Below are 23,336 nucleotides of genomic sequence, written 5' to 3'. Positions count from 1 at the left end.
GCGAGATTGAGAGCATGTGGATTGGCATCGTTGGGGTCTGTAGCATGTATACCCTCCGCTTGGTCAACCGCTCGCTCCAGCTCCACTACCTGTTGTGTTATATCGTGTTTGTGGGCAGAGATCACGGAGATGGCTTATCCGCGCAGGACCGTCTTGTAGGCTTCCCATAGAACGATGAGAGAGGCCACTGAGTGTGTGTTTTCCTGAAAGTATTGTGTCAAGGTTTTATGCATGGCCTTTCGTATGTTTGGGACCATGAGATATTCAGGGTCAATGGGGAAAATACGTCTCCGACCCATGAGGCGTGATGTGTATGTTAAAACTATTGGAGTATGATCCGAGATACCTCTAGGGAGGTGTTTGTCTTGTATTTTATCTAAACCCGTTGGTGCTGCGAGAAAGAAGTCTATACGGGAAAGACTGTTGTGCCCGCCTGAGTGATGCATGTACTGATGTTCTGTTGGGTTTCGCATGCGCCAAACATCTTGCAAACCCAGTGCGTCGGTGAAGTCTTGCAAGGGCGAAGAGTTCGCTTTTCGCCCCCTCGGAGGATGTCTATCCCATGCATCATTCATTGTGGCGTCGAAATCGCCCCCTATTATAAGTTCCCCGGGGGGCAGATCGAGTAGGAACCTACCCAAGACTGGGAAAGCAAGCGTGTGTAATGCTGGATGGATGTTCACCGAGAAAAAGTTATATACCTTCCCCTCCCACTGACAGGAGGCCGCTGCAAAAGCGCCCCTGATTATCTGTCCAGTACCCGGTCATTACCAGAGGGCAGCTCTTCCTGATCAGGATCCCGACCTCCCTAGAGCCAGATTTAAATTGAGTGAGCTACTATTTTAAAACCCCATCTGTCCAGTGTTTTAACAGTTCTGCCCACCAGGTGTGTTTCTTGTAACAGGCTGACTGATGGGTTGTGCCTCTTAAGGTGCTGTAATACTAGACCTCGTTTTATCTTGTTACCGAGTCCGTTCACATTCGAGGATATCATGGTCAAGGGAGAGCCCTGTGTATGTGCGTTATTGAACCTCAAACTTGTGGCCTCTGATGCCATAGTCCCGGGAGTTTATTGACTATTGCACGGCAGTGGGTCTCAACCAGTGGAGTACTAAGTGTGTGAAGCAACGTCATGTGACTAACTCTGTCCGCTGTACTTGAGCTCGTTTGTATGATGTGAAGTGAATAACCGTAAACAAGAAACAACCCCCCTCACCCCTCCCCTACCTGCTCCCCTGTCAGACTGATTCTCAACTACCCGCCACCCCAACAATGCAGAGTGCTTCAATCCCATTAAACAGTAGTTGCGTGGTGGTGGGGAGGGGGGAGGGGAGGGTGTAAGTCCGAGAGGCGTCTTGGTCGTCCCCTACTCAAAGACAATTATTCAACTGTGGAACTTAACTTTTCGGTGCATGTCCAGAGTCTCATTGTGCTGTCTCAGTTCGTTTTCTGGGAAGACCAGTCCGGTCATATCCCCCGGTTTCATCCAAGTGTGTAGTTCATGTTGTGACTCCAGTTGCGTGCATTTCCACGGGTCGGGCCAGGCCCGACAATATGATGTCACCTGGTTTCATATCCTGGCCTCCGTCAGCGAAGATTCCTCCTCTCAGTTCTCATGTCTGTGGTCCCCGGAGTCGTCTCCCTTCCTAAGCTTCTGTTGACGTCTCCTTGTCCGTCAGGATCCTCCCACCTGTCTCCAGCCCTCCAGCCAGTCATGGGCCTCTGGTGTTTCAAAGAACCAAGTTTTTCTGTCTGCCACTGCTCGTAGTTTTGCCGGAAACAACATTGAATAGGCTAGCGCTCTGCTTCTGAGTTCCTTTTTTACATCAAGGAAGCTCCTTCGAGAGGAGGAGCCTAGCCTGCAACCATGATGGCCGCCTGATCCCTCGGCTCCACCGACCCCTTCGTTCTCCTTCCATAATGCTGCTGATCCTGTAAGCTATCCTGCGTTTGCCTCGGTGTTTTGGGACCGGTAGGCGCTCCTGCATCTAACGATGCGCTTCTTGCTGGGTTCCCTGCGGCAGAATCAACGCGGCGTCCCTGCTCCCATTCCGGCGCAAAATGGTGGTGACCGGGTCTTTGTTCTGTGGAGTCAGCCATCCCCGATGACAACAACAACGAACGTTTGAGGCAGGACGGGGCAGCCAGGCGGGGAGCGGCTGCCGCGCTCAACTCTCTGCTAATGCGAGCCGCCCACTCCGACATCCTTCCTCGCTAGCGCGATTTCATCGCTGCCGGAGATACATTGTATCCCGTCTCCAGTTTGTGGACGGCTTTGAGAATTTCTTGTCCTCCAGTGTGCGGTGGGCGCCATATTGCACCGAGCGCTTGGCTCTTACCTGACGACAAGGCGCCCACAAGGTGGGACTATCGCGGCTGCCGCTGCATTGACCCAGAGGGCAAAGTTGGTCGGGACCGTACTGCTCCTGTGCCCCCCGACGTGGCCGTGCCCCGCGAACTGGTGTCTGGTGACTCGCCTTTGTAATGGATCACGGCGGACAGTCTCGAGGGTTGCACTATGGCTGTGCGCCCCGTGAGCAGGAGACTGCGGCGTCCTCCTCTCACGAGGCGCTCCCTACGATCAGTGATATCCTGGACGCCCTGAGTGAGCTTCGAGTTGCGCTGCGTGACGGCGCCCTGAGCCTGGGGGGCCAACTGGATGCCACTTTGCCCGCAGCGCCCTCATCCAACCGAGCTGCCTGTCATGTGCTGTGCGCTTCGCCACATCCTGTGCTTGAGTGCCATGAATCGTCTGCCCAGGAGTGCGTTGGGGTGCCGGTGATAAGAGATACTATTGCTGCAGCAGTGCCCGTCAAGGTGGTACAGTGGTATGGGATATCTGGACCTGTGCACCGTTTGGAACCTCGTTTTTGGATGCCACGCTCTGCAACTACTTGGTGGTCTACTGGTGGTTCTATTTGTACTGTCCTGGAGTGGCTACTAATGCTCTTGCCGGCTGTCTCTCGTGGATTATTGCCGTGTACTGCCCTTTCTGGAGTAGCCGCTGACCACCTGGCGGTGAGTTGGACAGATCATTGCGGACGGTGCCCTGTTCTGCTGTGGCAACTAACTTTGCTTCTCCCGTCCAAGATGGCTGCTGTGCGACGGGACCTTGTTGTTATGTTAGATCGAAGGGGACAAGGTTGAGGATGTTTTTGGGGAGGTACACGCTGGCTCTACATAGGGTTGGGGTCCGGGGAGAGGCGGCCGTTATAATACATGTTGATTGATTTGTTCAGTTAAGATAGGCCCTCCTCCGGTCTTATGTGAATTTTTCCTTTCCTTCTTTCTTCTGTTTCTGCATTTCGGGTACTCTTTTTTGGGCGACAGGCACACTGCTATGGGGGGGGGGGGGGGGGTAGGCCGTAGCCTCTGCATGCGTGTAGGGTGGGGGATGGTGGGGGGGTTTATTTTGTCCGTTTCAGTTTCTATGGGCCTTAATTTTTTAGTTTTTAGGTCTCGCGACCTATCGATGTGCGCAAGCGCATCGAGCGGAGCGAGAATTCATGTGGCGAAAACATCTTCAAACCAAATTTGCTTTCAGCCCCGCGGTTTTCATGAAGTTCACGTGAACATGCACGCGCATCGCATGCAAGCCCAGCCTCTCCCGCCCCCATCCGGCATCAGGCTTCTCCTCCCCTAGCAGCACTCCTCCCACACCAGCAACTCCCCCCTCCCACACCAGCACCTCCCCTCTCTCTCCACGCAATCACAGCCTCCCCCTCCCACACCAGCACCTCCCCCCTCCCACACCAGCACCTCCCCTCTCTCTCCACGCAATCACAGCCTCCCCCTCCCACACCAGCACCTCCCCCCTCCCACACCAGCACCTCCCCTCTCTCTCCACGCAATCACAGCCTCCCCCTCCCACACCAGCACCTCCCCCCTCCCACACCAGCACCTCCCCTCTCTCTCCACGCAATCACAGCCTCCCCCTCCCACACCAGCACCTCCCCCCTCCCACACCAGCACCTCCCCTCTCTCTCCACGCAATCACAGCCTTGCCGCACCTGTCCCAACAACACAACCCAGCTCCGTCACATGGCTTCTGCTTTGCTCACTTTCGCTCTCCTCAACCCTTCCACTCTTGTTTATATTTTACTCGGCCTCAGCACGTTGTGCAGGCCTGTTTCGGTACTTGGTCGTCTTTCAGGGTGGTGCTCTTTATAACATGCTCATATCTGCTCATCATGGCCGATATTTTCGATCCAAACTGCTAAATCATGTCCACCATGTGATGTGGTAAGTTTGAGTGCGCTGTATCTAAATATTCAGGCACCTCGTCATTCCTTACACGTTTGTATCTTCCTGTATTATTTTTTTTTATCTCAGAAGCGTGTTTTGATTCTGTTGCATGTGTTACAGAATGTCAGCACCGCCTTGAGCCAGTGCAACAAAAGCACTCTTTCATTATTCCTCCACAGTGTTGGCCGTTTCCTTTTAAGCTTGATCTGTTTCATATCTGCATCCGTAGTGATTTCTGGTGTGTGTGCTCACTTTACAGTCAGTTCCACCAAGCTCTGACCTTAATGCAAGATCGTACAGTCATGTTCATTAAGCAGCATCCCCTTCTCACCTACCATTTTCAGAGGGGGTGTTAATCCCTTCTGTAATTCTACCCTGGTCTGTTTTTGTTACAACATTCAATTTTGCGATTGAATTATTGACGTCTTCCCCCAGGCATCGCATGCAAGCCCAGCCTCTCGCATTCCCAGGCTCTCCCACCCCCATCCGGCATCAGGCACTCCTCCCACACCTCACGGACATCTGTTCACTTCTCCTCCCCCTCCCCAGCCAGCTTCCCCCAGGCCCCTGCTGCTTCACACTCTCATTGCCGTTGGCCCCCTCCCATGCCCGCCGTGTCGGATTTCTCCTCCCCCCTCCCCTTCTCTGCCTTGTTTTTTAATGTCTTACTCTCCTCTGTCCTGCCAAACCTATTTCCTTTTTTCCCCTCATCCTCTTCAGTCCCCTTCTGCCCTCTATCAAGCCGACTCCCGCATTCACTCCTCTCCTCTCTCGCCCTCAACTTACCCAGTATTCTCACCCCCTCCACTCCATGCAGATACTATGCCACTTGATGCCTGAGGCTTGAGCCGGGCAGATGCTTTGACTTGATTTTAAAATACTTTTAAAATACTTTTGTGCAATATCACCTCCTCTGTGTCCTATCCCCCCCTGCACAGCGCGCGGATTTAACGCAGCGCGTGTCTCCACCTTTTGAGGGTGGAGGCATAATTTTGTTTAAAATTATAAAAATTACCTCCTGAACCCCCCGAATCCCGCGCTGCACGGACAGCACATCAGCCTCCCCCCAGAGCAACCGGCCAGTTCAGGGCGGTCTTGCCGGGACACCGAAGGAAAACGGCGGCGGCCATTTTGGGTAGGGCTAGAGACTATAAAAATAGTAGAAGGACCCCGTTCGCGAGATACTATGCCACTTGATGCCTGAGGCTTGAGCCGGGCAGATGCTTTGACTTGATTTTAAAATACTTTTAAAATACTTTTGTGCAATATCACCTCCTCTGTGTCCTATCCCCCCCCCCTGCACAGCGCGCGGATTTAACGCAGCGCGTGTCTCCACCTTTTGAGGGTGGAGGCATAATTTTGTTTAAAATTATAAAAATTACCTCCTGAACCCCCCGAATCCCGCGCTGCACGGACAGCACATCAGCCTCCCCCCAGAGCAACCGGCCAGTTCAGGGCGGTCTTGCCGGGACACCGAAGGAAAACGGCGGCGGCCATTTTGGGTAGGGCTAGAGACTATAAAAATAGTAGAAGGACCCCGTTCGCGAGATACTATGCCACTTGATGCCTGAGGCTTGAGCCGGGCAGATGCTTTGACTTGATTTTAAAATACTTTTGTGCAATATCACCTCCTCTGTGTCCTATCCCCCCCCTGCACAGCGCGCGGATTTAACGCAGCGCGTGTCTCCACCTTTTGAGGGTGGAGGCATAATTTTGTTTAAAATTATAAAAATTACCCCCTGAACCCCCCGAATCCCGCGCTGCACGGACAGCACATCAGCCTCCCCCCAGAGCAACCGGCCAGTTCAGGGCGGTCTTGCCGGGACACCGAAGGAAAACGGCGGCGGCCATTTTGGGTAGGGCTAGAGACTATAAAAATAGTAGAAGGACCCCGTTCGCGAGATACTATGCCACTTGATGCCTGAGGCTTGAGCCGGGCAGATGCTTTGACTTGATTTTAAAATACTTTTAAAATACTTTTGTGCAATATCACCTCCTCTGTGTCCTATCCCCCCCCTGCACAGCGCGCGGATTTAACGCAGCGCGTGTCTCCACCTTTTGAGGGTGGAGGCATAATTTTGTTTAAAATTATAAAAATTACCTCCTGAACCCCCCGAATCCCGCGCTGCACGGACAGCACATCAGCCTCCCCCCAGAGCAACCGGCCAGTTCAGGGCGGTCTTGCCGGGACACCGAAGGAAAACGGCGGTGGCCATTTTGGGTAGGGCTAGAGACTATAAAAATAGACGGCTATGACTCCGCGCAGCGGATGCGCTCAGCGGGCACGCCGCATTCACGCCGGAGTCAAGCCAGAGTCCAGCCCGTCTGCGCCCGTCCGCGCACAGGCCGGGCGCAGGGCCAGGGACCCTGTAAAAAATGTCATACCCAGGCGCTATGATAGACAAGACCTGCTGGCCTTACAAACAAAGCCCTGTTGTGACTCAAATAATTTTGATCCTTCATACTGGGCAGGACCAGTGAGCTGCCAGGCCTGTCGCCACACTTTTCTGTGGTCCCAGGTTTCGGCCTTCTCAACACCCCAGGATAGCTTTAAAGCTGCCCTAATAAATGCCAGATCTGTACCGAAGCATGCCCAGCATATCCAGGACCTATTGATAGATGACAACTTAGATTGTCTCTTCATTACGGAGACATGGCTTAAACCCTGGTGCACCCCAGATGTGGTTCATGCCCTGCCCCCTGGATATGGTATACAAAGAGTAGATAGAGAGAATGAACAACGTGGTGGAGGAGTGGCCATCATTTATAGGGACTCCCTCAGCTGCTCGACGGTACCACTGCAAGAGTTAACAGATGCAGAAGGGATGGGTTTTATAATTAAAATTAATGACAACTTCTCCTTCTCGGGGGCTTTGATCTATCGCCCACCAGGACCCTGTGCGGGCTTCCTGAGTAACATAGGAGAGGTGCTCAGCCCATTGATACTTAGGTATTCTAATTTCACTTTGATGGGTGACATAAACATCCACCTAGAGTCCACAACCGATACACCTGCTGCCTCCTATCGGGAAACCATGGAGGTCTTGGGCCTGACTATCCGAGACACCCTAGCCACCCATGAGGCAGGGCATACAATAGATTGCATTGCCACTAACCTAGACGCTTTGACAACTAACCCCCTTAGACCCCAAATATGGACTGACCATATGCTGATTCCTTTTACGTTCCCTCTTATGTCCGACCGAGAAAACGATTATAAAAAGGAACACAGCACGGTCACAAGGGATGAATGGAAAACGATACTGTCCCACCCAGAACTTATAACTATAGCCAGGAACTGTAGACCCCAGCTGGTAGTACCTGCAAATCCCATCAGTTTCAGAACATGGATGAATGATCTGAAAGGCACAGTTGGGCAGGGAAAAAACAGAATGAGGCGGGGTAGAAAGAAAACATCTGCACCCTGGTTCGATCGAGATCTCAAAGATAAACAAGGGGAGCTCAGAAGAGCTGAAAGAAGCTGGCGAAAAAATTACTCTAGCCTAGAGCGTAGCAAATACAAAAGGATAAAAAATGCCTATCATGCGCTGATTAAACAAGCAAAAAAAAGGTACTTCTCGTTGGCAATAGAAACAGCCAGCAGCAAACAAAAGGAAATATTCAAAATTGTCAACGGCTTTAACAAACCTAAATGTTTAGCGCAGGATATCCCGCCCTCGCAGGCACTCTGTGACAAGATCGCAGATTTCTTTGAGGGAAAAGTACAGGGGCTGACGAAGGACTTTGATGTCCCTATATTAGAGCCCAGAGTAGAGGATGATATAGTGAGGCAAGGGGCCATGCAGCTGACAACTTTCCTTCCAGTTAGCCTGGAGAATACCAAAAGAGGAATTCTGGCAACAAAATCCGGATCCCCCTTTGACCCCTGCCCAGTTAGACTCTTACACCTCATTGTGGACATCGCCAACCCAATAATAAATGCCATTGTCAACACCTCACTGTCCACAGCCAAAGTCCCCCCAGAGTGGAAACTGGCAGCGGTGAAACCACTGCAAAAAAAACAACTCCCTGACCCCACCACATTGTCGAATCTACGACCCATCTCACTACTTCCGGCCCTGTGTAAAGTCACAGAGTCAATTGTAAATAAACAACTTACTCGTTTCTTGGAAGATAGTGATGCATGGCACCCCAACCAGGCAGGTTTCAGGGTCCAACATTCCACCGAATCAGCCCTCCTGTTCGCCACAGAAACTATCCGCTCAGCCCTAGACCAAGGCAAGAAGGCCGTCCTGATTTTATTAGACCTATCGGCGGCCTTCGACACGGTCTCACATGCCATCCTATTAGACCGGCTAATAACATCTGGTGTCATAGGTACAGTGCTTGAGTGGATAAGAAACTTTTTAAGTGACAGGAGGCAAGTGGTGACCCTGGGGGAATTCTGCTCCAGTGAAAAAGCGCTGTTGACGGGAGTCCCGCAGGGTTCGAGCCTGAGCCCGACCCTGTTTAATGTTTATACTGCACCTCTGATAAAATTGATTTCGTCATTTGGCATAGACGCTATAGCCTATGCCGATGACACACAACTTATCCTGGTAATGGATAAGGATAACCAAGCCTGGGAGGAAAATCTCAAAGGTTGCCTAACGGCCACCTTTGAATGGATGCGTCTAAACCATCTGAAATGCAACACAGGCAAAACAGAGATCATGCCTATAGGCCCAAATAATGAGTTCATCCCACGATTATGGTGGCCAGAAAAAGCCGAAATACCACCTCATACAACCAACTTGGCCCGTAATCTGGGGGTGCATTTTGACTCTGACCTGTCTTTTAGACAACAAGCGGCTAGAGTGGCAGGCATGTGCTTTGGGGTAATAAAGGGACTGAGAAAGTTCTTTGATCTTCTGCCCCTTGAAGCAAGGAAAACAGTTACGGTTGCACTAGTAACATCACGCATAGATTACTGCAATAGCCTCTACGCTGGTACAAATAAAGCTGTCACACACAAACTTCAGATGGTGCAACATGCAGCTGCGAGGTTGGTTTTAAAATGGCCGAAAAGATCATCTGCAACCAAAGCCCTTAAGGCATTACACTGGCTGCCTATTACAAAAAGGGTTTTGTTCAAAGTACTCTTAATTACTTTTAGAGCTGTCCACAACTTAGGCCCATCCTACCTGAGGAAAGAATTCAGCAGATACTGCCCAACCAGAGCACTGCGTTCTTCAACGGCCAACCTGCTTGCCGTCCCAAGTTTCAGACTTAAAACTCGAGGGGGTAAATCCCTGGCGGTACTGGGAGCAAAAGCATGGAATACTCTTCCCCCCCAGTTGAGATTACTGGATAAAGAAATAGATTTCCGTAAACATCTAAAAACCTGGATCTTTAATCTACACGATATGACTGCCAGAATCCTAGTGTAATTCGGGTCTTGGTCAAGTAAGCATAGGAACTACCTAACATCTGGTGGTCCTTTCTGGGCGCCTAGATGCTCCTTGGAGCGATTGCCGCGCGTTATAAATTGAAAAAAAAATAAAAAAAAAAAAATGCTCCCCTCGGCCCACCTCACGCCTCTTCCTGGTGACTGCTATCCTCTTCAGTCCCCTTCTGCCCTCTATCAAGCCGACTCCCGCATTCACTCCTCTCCTCTCTCGCCCTCAACTTACCCAGTATTCTCACCCCCTCCACTCCATGCTCCCCTCGGCCCACCTCACGCCTCTTCCTGGTGACTGCTCTCTGCTGCTTGCCCTCAGCTTCCAGAATCTCCCTCCTCTCTCGTGGTTCCTGGAAACGCTTCATAGACTAGACTGGCATCCCGGCAAATCCCGACAGCCAGATTCACCACGTGCCGGGGTCGAGCAGATTAAAAAATCACTGCACTGTGCCTGGATATCTTTTAAAGGGTCTTAAAGCGCTGTCGGGCACGCTCAATGCTGCAGACAACCAGTTTGTTCATCTTTACAGATTTCATTCGTGTGGTATTAATATTAACATTCGTGTGGTCTTTCTCTATGCGCCTGAAGACTAATATTTATCAGACACTAAACCTTTCATCTGATTTCAAATGGATACCACGCTTTTAATGTATATCCTTAATTTCCATTAGCCTTTTTTATTTTTTTCCCTTCATTTCTCCCTCCGTTTTTTTTATTATACGCCACTCAACAACGCAACGCCACACACACATGCAACGCCACTCGCACATGTAACGCCAGTCGCACATGCAATGCCACTCACACATGCAACGCCACTCACACATGCAACGCCACTCCACCATGCAACGCCACTCAACCATGCAACGCCACTCAACAACCCAACGCAACTCAACAACCCAACGCCACTCAACCACACAACGCCACTCAACCACGCAACACCACTCAACCACGCAACGCCACTCAACCACGCAACGCCACTCTAACACGCAACACCACTCTAACACGCAATGCCACTCTAACACGCAATGCCACTCTAACACGCAACGCCACTCTAACACGCAACGCCACTCTAACACGCAACGCCACTCTAACACGCAACGCCACTCTAACACGCAACGCCACTCTAACACGCAACGCCACTCTAACACGCAACGCCACTCTAACACGCAACGCCACTCTAACACGCAACGCCACTCTAACACGCAACGCCACTCTAACACGCAACGCCACTCAACCACGCAACGCAAATCACACATGCAACGCCACTCAACCACGCAACGCCACTCACACATGCAACAACACTCACACATGCAACGCCACTCACACATGCAACGCCACTCACACATGCAACGCCACTCGCACATGTAACGCCAGTCGCACATGCAATGCCACTCACACATGCAACGCCACTCACACATGCAACGCCACTCCACCATGCAACGCCACTCAACCATGCAACGCCACTCAACAACCCAACGCAACTCAACAACCCAACGCCACTCAACCACACAACGCCACTCAACCACGCAACACCACTCAACCACGCAACGCCACTCAACCACGCAACGCCACTCTAACACGCAACGCCACTCTAACACGCAACACCACTCTAACACGCAACACCACTCTAACACGCAATGCCACTCTAACACGCAACGCCACTCTAACACGCAACGCCACTCTAACACGCAACGCCACTCTAACACGCAACGCCACTCTAACACGCAACGCCACTCTAACACGCAACGCCACTCTAACACGCAACGCCACTCAACCACGCAACGCAAATCACACATGCAACGCCACTCAACCACGCAACGCCACTCACACATGCAACAACACTCACACATGCAACGCCACTCACACATGCAACGCCACTCACACATGCAAAGCCACTCACACATGCAAAGCCACTCACACATGCAACGACACTCAACAACGCAACGCCAGTCAACCACGCAACGCCAGTCAACCACGCAACGCCACTCAACTACGCAACGCCACTCACCCATGCAACGCCACTCACCCACGCAACGCCACTCACCCACGCAACGCCACTCACACATGCAACGCCACTCACACATGCAACGCCACTCACACATGCAACGCCACTCGCACACGCACGCAACACACACATGCAACGCCACTCACACATGACACGGAACTCACACATGCAACAACAATAGCAAATGCTACGCCACGCACACAGGCAACGCCACTCACACAGGCAACGCCACTCACACAGGCAACGCCACACACACAGGCAACGCCACTCACACACGCAACGCCAATCACACATGCAACGCCAATTACACACGCAACGCCACTCACACACGCTACACCACTCACGTTCCCAATAGGTATCGCAGTAGGAAAGTTGGCGCCATTACTATTGCAAATAACAATGCCTTTTATTTTTTTATCATTTTTAAAACATAAAGGGCTTTGTCATTTACAAAACCAATAGCTCCAAGTTTCCTAATGCGAGACCTATTGGCAACGCCAGTGCTTGTTTCTTTTCTCTTTATCTCATACTTTCTTCTTTCCTATTTCTTTGGGTCATTGGGAGGATTGGTGGGTGGTGGGCAATTTCTGGCGCGCATTTTAATGTCCGCTCGTTAGCTCTTCTGCATTATTTCTATGCCGCCTATTGCTTAGTTGGTATTGCTTGCTGAATCTCATTAGTGGGTTTTGCCCACCTATGTCCTGTACGGATTGTTTGGACTTTGATCCTTCCCTGATTCTACTACTTTGGACACACTCTTTAAAAATTTTAAAATGAACCTTAATGTCTCCTACTTCTCGGTAGCGCAAATATTTCAGTGTAACTCAGGTTGATTGTATCTTGCTCCGATATGCTGCTGAGTTGCTTAATCGCTTGCTTTTGTGCTTCAACAGATGCCGTGGCCGGCCGGATGGTTGTAGGCCCGTATTTGTTTGCTTTTACTGCTTAATAAAGGTATTCAAAAAAAAAAAAAAGGAAGCTCCTTCGACACTTTGTGACTGCAGCGGTGTAATCCGGTATAAAGGAGACTACAGAGTTCTGTATACATATTGGAGGAGCCACCCTTGCTGTTTGCAGTATGACATCTCGATCCCGGGAATTACATTTGCGGGCCAGGATGTGTCTGGCGCAGCACCCGGCTTTGGCCTGCCTCCCAGTACTCTATGTGCTCTTTCCATGGAGAAAAAGGCGGAGAACCCCCTGGGCTGAAGCCTAGATTTTATAAGGTCTTCTATATAAAGATCCATTGCGGGGCCACCTTCGCTTCCTGGAACACCTGTAATTCTGACGTTGTTGCGCCGGGAGCGCCCTTCCTGATCGTCAAGCTTTGCGGCCATGAGCTTATTTTCGGCTTCCAATTGACTGACCTTAAGCAGGGCGGTAGTGTCTTTAGTGAGGCTCGTTGTCACCTTTTCAACCTCTATGACTCTTGTGGCCATTTTTTTAAAGTCCGCCCTCAGGAAGGAGACGTCTGATTAGATCGATCCCACCATTGTTTGCACGTTATTGAGGGCAGACATGATATCCTCCATTGTGACCTTGGCCGATCCCTCCGGTACAGGGGCCTTTTCAGATGGTGCCTGCCTTTCAGGCAGAGCTGGAAAGTCTTTTGAATAGGCATATTTATCCAGCTTAACCTGGGAGGTCGTGCTTGGACCTCTGTCTCCCATCTATGGCTGGTGGTCAGGGCACTAGACGGTACTCGCCGCCTGCCGCATGTCCTTGAGCTACACGCGGCCTGTCTGTTTTCTCGCCGTTCAGCTAGTTCGTGGTTGGCAGGGCAGAATGAAGGATGGCAGTGCCTGTTAGAAACTGGCCCAATGCGGGGAAACACGGATGTCCGTATTGCCTGTACGCTAGTTCGTGGTTGGCAGGGCAGAATGGAGGTGGGCAGCGCCCGTTTGAAACTGGCCCAATGCGGGGAAACACGGGTGTCAGTAGTGCCTGTACTCTCCCCCAGGAGTTTCTATGGTTCTCCGGGCCAATGCCAGTGAGTTAATTGGCCTCCTTGCTGCACAGCGTGTAAGCGGGGGCGTCTTCTATGCCTGAATGTACCGCTGATGCAGACGCCAATAATTGAGCCCGCAGGGCAAGGGTATCACTTCCCCTTACCTGCCCTCGAGTTGCAGAAGAACAAGTCCGCCGGGTGCCTTCACAAGTGCGCCCCGCACAGGTAATCAACAGCGGCACTCTAGCGCCCCAGTCCCTCACCGGGGATCCCGCTTCGGCGTCCCTCGTTTGCTGACGGTAGGGCTGCTCCGCTGTAGCGACCGCTGTTGCACTCAGGTTCTATGTGATGTCTGTAGCGCCCGCCTTACTGCCTTGATCTCGCCGATTTGTGCATGCCCCGGTCGGGCCCCTCCTCGAGGCCCCTGCTTCAGCCACACGTCTAGGCCGCTCCGGTCACCTCGGCCCCAGATTCACGTGGAATGCAGTTTACGGCCAGGAGTAGCGTGGGAATGTGCCCCGCATGCTCTGATATCCATGGGTGTCTTTGAGGCCGGATTTATGGGTGAATTATGTGTCGGATTGTTGGGGGAAGTTACGCCTTCCCCGGAGCGCCTCTAAGCTGTGGCCATGTTGCTCGGCTGCAAGCCACGCCCCCACTATTTTCTTCATTGATCACTTCAACAAGCTACATCAGTGAGCTGCAGGGCTTTCAGAAACCTTTTCTGAGACGAGTTAGTGCTCTGGATTCGGGCATCCTCACTTCTGCAAGTGGTGTTGCCCTTCAGTGTGAACCAGCTCATAATTTTTTCTTCTTTCTTCTCTCTGCCACATACCTTTAAAGAGTAGTATCCAAAGACAGGCATTAGTTTTCAATTAGATTGGACTCAGAAGCACCAAGTGGATGACAAGATTTTTATCAGATTTGCCGGTACCAAAAGGGCAAGGGCAGTTCAGAATGGGTCATTCTCTGTATCAAGATGTGCTATGCCTTGCTCAAGAAATAACCTCCTGAGCTCCAGAGCCAAGGCCACCCACTGCAGCTTTGACTAGGGATGTGCCCGTACTGTACATCTACTTGACCGCAACATAAGCATCCATCCACACCTTTATCAATCATTGTTGTATCTAAACTCGGGTCTGCGCAGAGAGTCATGTTGCACGTTCTGTCCTGCAGGACATTCTGGTGTAAAGTCCAAGCCACAGTCCCACCTCCTTTTGAGAGGGTACCGCTTCTATATCTATTCAGATGGTGAGGAATGTACAGTTAAACAAATTCATCAGAAGAACAAGTTCCTTATCTTCTACTATCTTTCTAGTGGATGTTCCGTCTAACCACAGATTTCTCATGACCCACCCTTCTTTCCCTCATCCGGAGTGGACTTCTGATATGTCATAAGGTCTAATTTTACATTCAGCACACTGTCTGATTACTGATTCTTCTTTCTCTTCGCATCTAAGTGAGCTAAAGTTACTTAGAAAAGAAGGTTATGTCAGTGTACAAGGTTAATGCCTATATACAACTCCAGAGTTGGGAGCAAGCCATTGTGCCGAGGACACTAACTGTCAGCAAGTAGGAGCTGCTCCATAAAATGTCCAGATTCAGTCTGGCACCTGGAGGAATTCAGAAGGTGAGGAAACAATGGTTACCATATCCAGCAGAAATAGTGTTGCTGAAGGCTGGTAACTTGTTCAACTTTTCCCAATGAACCAATTAGATGTACTGTATTTAGCATGATTGTACCGGTTTGCAACGTTTACAACAAAGTTTTTACAACGCACTACCATTACAACACAGGTATTACCACGCATACCATTACAACGCATACCATTACAACGCATTGCGCTGGGGGGCGCTCTAAGATAGGGAATAAATTTAATTTTCTATCCAACACCTTCCCCAGTGTCCACGGGGACTGGAGTTGGAATAGAAAATTATACTTACCACTATCCAGCACCTCTAAGCGCTATGCGTTGTAACGGTATTCGTTGTAAATACCGCGTTGTAAAGGTATGCGTGGTAAAAGTATGCGTTGTAACGTCATACATCCATGAACAACTGGCTCTCTATATAGGATACTAAAATGAAGGTCACTGTGCAGCGAGTCCAGTGGGTCCCCATTTGGTTTACAGTGGCTAAAGTAGATAATACGCTCTTTTGTGGTAGTGTGGGCGAGCAGTTAGGCTTATCAGAGGGTAGTGCTAAGCATTTGTTATACTCACGGAGGCAATAAGCGAGACACACACTCAAAAGAATAAATCCGAGACCAATATTAAAAAAATAAAAATTCTTTGTAAGTATATTTTCGAACCAAAAACTACATTCAAAGGTAAGTACCGTATTTCTTATGAATTTTTGAAAGATAAGCAAATAGTTCAAAGTTGTGCACCATTATGCACCATGCAATCCTATGGGAGGAAACACCAGGTAGGTAAAGCACACAGAACAGACAGTTGTAGGGGCTCACCTTCCAGATTTAGAGTAGCAGGAAGTTAAGGTCCATTGTTCTTCCAACAGTTTGTCAAGTGTGTCATGAATTACGCTGGTAGCAGGGAGTTTGTGGGGTTGGTAGCTGGTGCTGCAGGTAAATTGGGCCCTCTAAAGAGAGGCTGCACAAAGGGATTTATTGGCAAGTCTGAGAGCTCGAAAATAGGGGCTAGGATCTTAAGGGCCTTGGGTATAAGGGAGCACGGCTCGTTTGTCTTTACCAGGGCTGGGCGTGCTGGGTGCGGAGCAGGTAGTTCAGCAAGCTACAGTGCATAAAGGTCCTCCTCGCGGTCCTCCAACTGACAGGGGCAAATTCAGGACTGCTAGGCCACTCTCGAAGTGGGTCTCAGGAGTTGTGATCCCCCTCGTGGCTGTTGTGCTCTGGTACAGTTTGAGTCCTGACTGGACTCTTTGATGTCCGTCTAGGTTGCAAGGCACCTGGTAGCCTAGGGATTTGTACTGCACGACTCGAGTCTGTCCTGGTGCCTCCACACTTGGGGAGACAGATCTGACCTTCCAGAACATGATTGGCTCTTCCTGGTCGTTTGCTGTGCCGGTCGGGCCAGAGAGCTGAAAGTTGGTGGGCCGGCCTCTGCGATTTCGGTGCCTGCGGTCTTCAAGGGAGTAGTTCCTATTTTCCAAGGGAGTTCTTGGACAGTTTGCGAAGGCTGGCAGTCTTCCTGGGCTCTTAGAGGCCACAGAGCAGCAGGACAAGCCAGATCACCTCGATTGTCTAATCTTAAAGCGGCAGGCAGGGATTTGCACTAAAACTCCATGGCAGGCACTCAGTTCTCAGATTCAGCAGCTGTTCTTTGTCCTCATCGTCTTTAGATCCGTCAAATCTGAAGTTCAGGGTCAAAGGGTGCCACTACTCCCTCTATATGACCACTTCCTGTGGGGATTGGGCATAACTCGGGCCCTAATAGGCTAATTCTCTTGAACACAAGATGGAGGTTTCTAAAAAGTGGGGTCCATATCAACTGACTCGCCCTAGGGGTGATGCTGGCTGAATGTGGGGGCACCTCTTAATTTAACACATTTTCCCGCCTGTCTTGCTGCCAAAAAGTGGGACTATAGACAATGGGGTGACCCAAACGTTTATATGATACAAATAAACAGTGGTCTAATCAGGGGAGCAACCACACAATAAGAATGTATTGAATCACTTTTTGTTAACACTATATGAGCAAGTTCAGGTGAGGTAGAAATAATGGATTATTTGCAACAAATGCTTTAGAAGAAAAAAAGACACAAACACATATAATCACTTCAATTTGTTTAGATTTTAGTTTAAATTGATAGGAAACACAGTAGTTTATGCACATCCTACATAAATACTCAAAACAGATGAATAAGGGCTCAAGCTCCTATAGAGTTAGGGGATAGGAATAGTGCTCAAGTAATTGTTTTTTTTTACACCATCATGAGCACCTTTCTTGAGCATTATTCCTCAATTTCTTGTTGTTGTGTGTTCCCCTGATCGTACCACTGTTTATTTGTGCCAAAAAGTGGGGTCAGGAAAGAGGGGTGGGCACCTCCACTACCTGGAGGACCGGGTTGCATATCAAAGGCGGCAGGGCCTTTGAAGCTTCCCTCCATGGAATTTCCCTCCTGTTTTGAGGAGGTGTGACCAGAGTGTTCCTGTCCTTCGAGAGCAGAGGCTCTCACCTGAAAAGTTCCGAAACTTGGCTATGGTGCCTATCTGGATGAGAAGTCAGTCTACACACTAGTAGTCAGTAGGTTTTCTCGGGGCACCTCTTACCTCTTCACCTCTGTGTGAATTTTTTAACAAATCCAGCACTAGCATAAGTATGGGTTTATTAAGACGAGGTGTTTGGTACCATGCACCTTGGGGTACAGCGAAGCCATCATTTAGCTGGGGAACTCGTAATGACAAGTGTCTAGCATGTGTACTCGTTATGGCTTCCCTATACACAGATATTAGGTAAGGGTGAACTTTGATATCACTGGGGCATATCCACTCTTGCAGATATGCCCTCAAACGGGTACAGTGCACCCTGCCATAGGGGTGACCTATCTAAACCACATGTAGTGCTGGCAGTAATAGCACACGTGTGCCATGCTAACTCTTCGGTTTTCTATTCACCAAGACACGGAGGCTGCAATGGCAGTTTGAAGGGGCTTGGTGAGGGGTCCCTTAGGGTGGCACAATTTGTGCTGCAGCTCTGAGGGACTCTCTTTAGGTCCAATTCCGTAGGCACTAGAGGTACCATTTACTAGGGACTTGCAAGAGATCCCAAATGGGTTGCCATTTGTGGAACAATCGTACAGTTTAGGGAAAGAACACTGGTGCTGGGGACCTGGTTGGCAGGAACCCAGCACACTTTCAGTCATAATTGCATCATATACCAGGCAAGGGAGGGGGGGGGGCGTAACCATGTCAAAAGGAGCACTTTACTACACTCACTCTTTCACCTCTATCGGTGGTAAACTGACATTCTTTCAGTCAATGAGTTCATGATTTCGCAGGGAGTAACACCCCCTGCCATCCCCAAATCATGTTCTTCATCGTCCCCATACTTGTTTGAATTTCCTGGGACAAATCCTGTTGACATACACCTCTTTGTCAGCACTCATGCACCTATCTATCCGCATTAACCTCTGCTGAGCATCATCTGGTATCCCCACAATTGCACTACGTACATATTCGCCACCACCAAACCTAGCTGATAAAACAGTAGCTGCTTGCAAAGAAGGTCTAAATCACATGGGACACTCAAAAGCACAAACAATGGGTTACTTCGCACTCAACAAAAACATTTAGTTCATTCTGGATTGTTGTCCAGTATTCCAGGATAATATTCTGATAAAGAAGTTTGGGACACCCCAACAGTGTGTGACCTCCATAGAGTTACGTATCCAACAGAGAGTAGGCTGTGTCTTCCCGATTTTTTGCAATTTTGACCTATCAAATTATGCCCTATGCGGGATCTTGAACTGGATCAGGTGGAACCTTGCCCTGACGCCCACTTCCCCAGAGTGAATCAGTGCTGCTTCGCAGTGTTTATCCTTGTGGCTGTCCAGATCCCTCTCCTACCGCTGGTGGAGCGCTTTGAGGTTCTTGGGAAAATAATTGAATGTACTATATCGCACCTTTTTGAGTTGCCTCTGCTGTATGAAGCTCTCTAGTAGAGCGCAGTCAGGGGCCTCTGCCAGTCTGCTGCTTTAGCTTGTAGTGCGTGCCCAAGTTTTGTGTGTTTGTATTGTTGTGAATGCAAGAGGTCAAATTCCTCTCACATTTGATCAAAGTTTTCACGCCGCTGTCCATTATAACATCGCCAACTTTGGAAATCCCAATCGGCTCCCAATGTGCACACGTGTTCAGTTTACTTACTTCCTTGAGTGTAGTTCCCTCCGAAAGTGACATCTTCATAGTGCCCTACTCCCTTCCAGCCCAAGTATACATTTACCCTGGTACAGGCCGTCAGAGTGGTCTGAATAGCGGCAGAGAGGTCCAGCTGCCCCTTCTCATAGAGATAGTGGGTTCTCGTAGGTGCCGCCATATTGGCCCTGTTTAGTTGCAGCACTGAATCATCGGCAGTTGTTTACACCCACTTATTTACCACTTGCTTGAGTTGCCCAGTAGTATGCATGCACATGTGGGAGAGACAGGCCCTCATTATACGTTGATATACCCCAGGTTTTACCACTATTTTTGGTGCTGCTCCATCCCATAACAGTAATCCTACATTGCTGTTGAGTCTGATAAAAACTGACTCTTGTATTGAAAAAGATGTATTCTGCATTACGTAAATGAGCTTGGGTAGGGTAATCGTCCTAAAGGTGCCCCCTTATCACTTAATCGTTTAGTGGGAGCATGCACCACCTCCCCTGTTGAGGTGCTGGTCAGGTCGTGGGGTAATATGAATTCCCAGGCATTTACAGTTTGCTGTATTGATCATAAGTTTACCCGCAAAGTGAAGAGTGAAGTACGAGTATTCTTATTCAGTGTAAGCACATATAGTTACAGTGAGACAATGTGTGTCCATGAATGTGCAGTTCCTAACAGGGAGGGCAGGGAAAGGGAGGTCTTTCTTCGTGATACCCTCACACACCCCGAGGGATGTAATTCTTCATCATTGGGCCCTACTCCTTGTCGGGCCGGCGCAGCAATGCCCGACGGGCTCCTGTAAACGGGGCTCTTTGGCGGAGTTCTTTTGAAGAAGCCGTAGGGTGCGTGCGGGTGTGATGGCTGGGTAGTGCACAGGTAGGTGGATTTAAGTCTGGTGCTGTCCTATTCAGATAAAGTTTATTGGCTAAGGTAGTTCCAGCTTGCTTAAAAATGTGTTGGAGCCCTAAGTGGATGCAATGTTCCTAAAGGGCTCTCGCGGTGACATGGTCAGCACAGCCTACAGATCTAGGGAAAGGTGGATATCCAAGAAGACCGGGAGTTCTTGGAATTTAGGGAGATTGAGGTTAACCAAGCACAGCCAATAAGAGTTTGAAATCCCATGCTTGATTGAATTGTTTGTTCAACTGAAGGTGATTGAAATAGCTATAAAAGCAAGATATTAGGCAAAAACTAATTGTCAAGTATATATTGACGGCTAATATCAGAGTACTTTGAAAAATCTATTCAGATAAAGTAGGTAAATAAAATAAACATTAACATCATAAGGTAAGCGATAGACAATTTAGCAATTAATTGGTGACATAGACATTACAGGGGCAGAGGAGATCCTGACCACTGATCATTTGGAAATATCACAATTATTTTAACAATTATCAAGATGGTACAAGTAGATGTACACAGGGATAAAGAAGAGTGAAGCATACAATTGTACAAATATTTGTTTGCCTTTTTCTATGAGATTTTTATTGTGATGTCTACTAAGCTTTAAACTGTAAAACGTATATCATATGCCCCTTAACAGTACATCTTTCTTTTGTTTGCAGTCTCGTCTTCACTGGGAAAAAATTAAAGACGAAAAACAGTACATTCCTTTGTCAAGAAGCACCCATTCTCTTTCAAACACTGCAACATTTGTGACCTCCAACAAGCCTGATCTCCAGGTCACCATTAAAGAAGAAAGTTGTCCTCTGCCTTATAACAGCTCGTGGCCAAAATTCTCTGAAACAGTGTCTGTCCCCCAAGTGGGAACTTCCGCGTCTATGAGCAGCAAGCCAGACAGAGTAAGCGTCATTAAGAAAACCTCTGATATTACTCAGCCAAGACTAAAAAGCTGCTAGGGCTTCGGCAGTTTCTGGTTTTTAATCTATTGTTTCGTTCTCTGGAAGTCCATTCTGTTGGCACACATTTGAAAAATCTAAGGGACGTCTTCGTCAGTGAAAGCTTAATGTGTCCATCACCACGTACACACTGGAGCTATTATCTCAGGACTCCAGCCACTCAGCTTCCAATAAGCAGGTTTGACTTCAAAGGTATTCAGCAGAGGAAGAGATACCTTAGTCCTGCGTTCTTGAGTACCAGTACCACATGGGAGGACCAACAACAGCAGATCATTTGTGCTGTGCTTCCTGTGGCCAAGGCTGTGGAGGAACTAAAACCCTTAGAGAGGAAGTGAAAATGTGAACTAGCTGGAATTTATTATTTTTTTAAAAGATACTTTATTGTAAATATGTATATTAGTGCAGTACTAGCAACCAATGCAGTCTGCTTCTGCACCTTACAAAAAGCACTTGCAAAATAGGCCTTTAATATCTTTGCTCTAATTGAAGGTGGGTCGTAGATTCTCCTTGTGAGGCCTGGCCTGGCTTGCTACTGCGTACTTATAAAAGAAAAATACTTTAAAAACATTACTTAAAAAAAAATAAATGCATCAACTCATGTAAATGTCATACGTTTTGGAGAGTGCTTAGTTTTTTAATCTTATGTGTTTAAATGCTGAGGTACCATAAGAATGAAATGAAAAGAAGGAAATATGCAAATTCTCAAATAAAGTTGAATGCAAAATAATCTTTCTTGAAGCAAGCTTTTTAATTATTTTGTACTGCAGGATGTTTAGCTAAAACATATAAAAAAATAGTATAATTGTTTTATATTTTTTACAGTAAATTTATAATTTAGAGTTCCTTTTTTATGTCCGTCGGCCGTTATTTTACATCCTTGGCATAGTTCTTTTAAATTTGTAAACGTGAAACACAAAAGAGCTTTAATGAGTCGCACAATGCCCTATGGATTGATAAATAAATATAGCAAATAATTAAGATGAAAATAAATGTGCTGCTTGTTTTTGTAAGCGGTTTCTTCGACTATGTATTCTGTACACACCTTATAAAACACATTATTTATTCAAAAGCTTGTGTCTGTGGCAAGCACTGTCCTATTACATCTGAAGAAACTTGCCAAATGTTCTATTTGATGTTTGCAATGAATGTTGAATATAAGTGGATGTATTGTACGTCTTGTGAATGCTGATTAAAAGAGAGTGTATGTGTGTGTGTCTGCCTGTGTGTGTGTCCGTGTCTCTCATAGCTGGGCCCGTGTTAAGGGAGAAATGCTAATGGTAAAGAGCACTTCAAAATCTATTTTTATCTCCTTGTTTTTAAAAATAAAAACATTCTGACGTTCTTTTAACTTTAGCCTCACTTTATTTTTTAAGTAATCATGTATTTTCTTTGGCACTTTATTCACCCTTGTATGTGCACTATCTTTACTATGTACTGTTGTTGCCCCAGCTCACACCCTTTTCTGTTTCTTCTTATCATACGATACTCTACAGTCCACATGAGAATGGAACTGTGCACGTCTGATTTCTTTGCTGCATGCCAGTTCTTCTTTTATTCAGGCTCTTATGACAGTGATTTCATGTGATATTCAAATGGTAGTGAAGGACCAATTGGTTTTCTTCCAAGCCACGTATTGCTTTCTTTGCATTTCTCAGAACAAATGAGGATAAAGGACCTTCTGATAGGAGTGTTTAGCTGTAGATTTCTCACCTTGTAAATTCCTCCCGGTGTCAGACTGGATATGGAATCTTTTTCCAGCAATTCTCTTGCATGTTGCCAGGTGGCATCGAGCAGCTCCATGTCATAGCTGTCCCATCCCTGATGAGACGTGGCCCCTGTGTATGCGCAACCTCTGCATGTTGATACCAGTTCCTTTCTTTCCGCGCCTTTACTGTGATCCGGAGCATCTTAAATCTTGCAATACTGACACAATTTTTTTGCCTTAAAGCTTTCAGTTTGCAGAAGCTGTAGGATTTTTAGCCATGTCTCAACACACCAACGATGTTGGTCTGTAGCGTTTTGGATCCAAACAACACTC

The 23,336-nt window shown here is 48.4% G+C and overlaps 1 protein-coding gene across 1 annotated transcript in view; it reads left to right on the top strand.

Moving 5' to 3' along the window:
• The window catches only part of IRF2 (interferon regulatory factor 2), a 351,614-nt gene extending 329,247 nt beyond the window's left edge, over positions 1–22,367 (top strand). The window contains exon 9 of the mRNA XM_086962480.1: positions 21,005–22,367. Within this exon, the coding sequence (XP_086818606.1) occupies positions 21,005–21,298 (294 nt within the window). The 3' untranslated portion in view covers positions 21,299–22,367. The remainder of the gene's footprint in view (positions 1–21,004) is intronic.
• The last annotated feature ends 969 nt before the right edge of the window (positions 22,368–23,336 follow it).

This window comes from Lissotriton vulgaris, chromosome 3_1 (assembly GCF_964263255.1).
Source record: "Lissotriton vulgaris chromosome 3_1, aLisVul1.2, whole genome shotgun sequence".
NCBI lineage: Eukaryota > Metazoa > Chordata > Amphibia > Caudata > Salamandridae > Lissotriton > Lissotriton vulgaris.
This window is presented reverse-complemented; position numbering and strand designations above follow the sequence as displayed.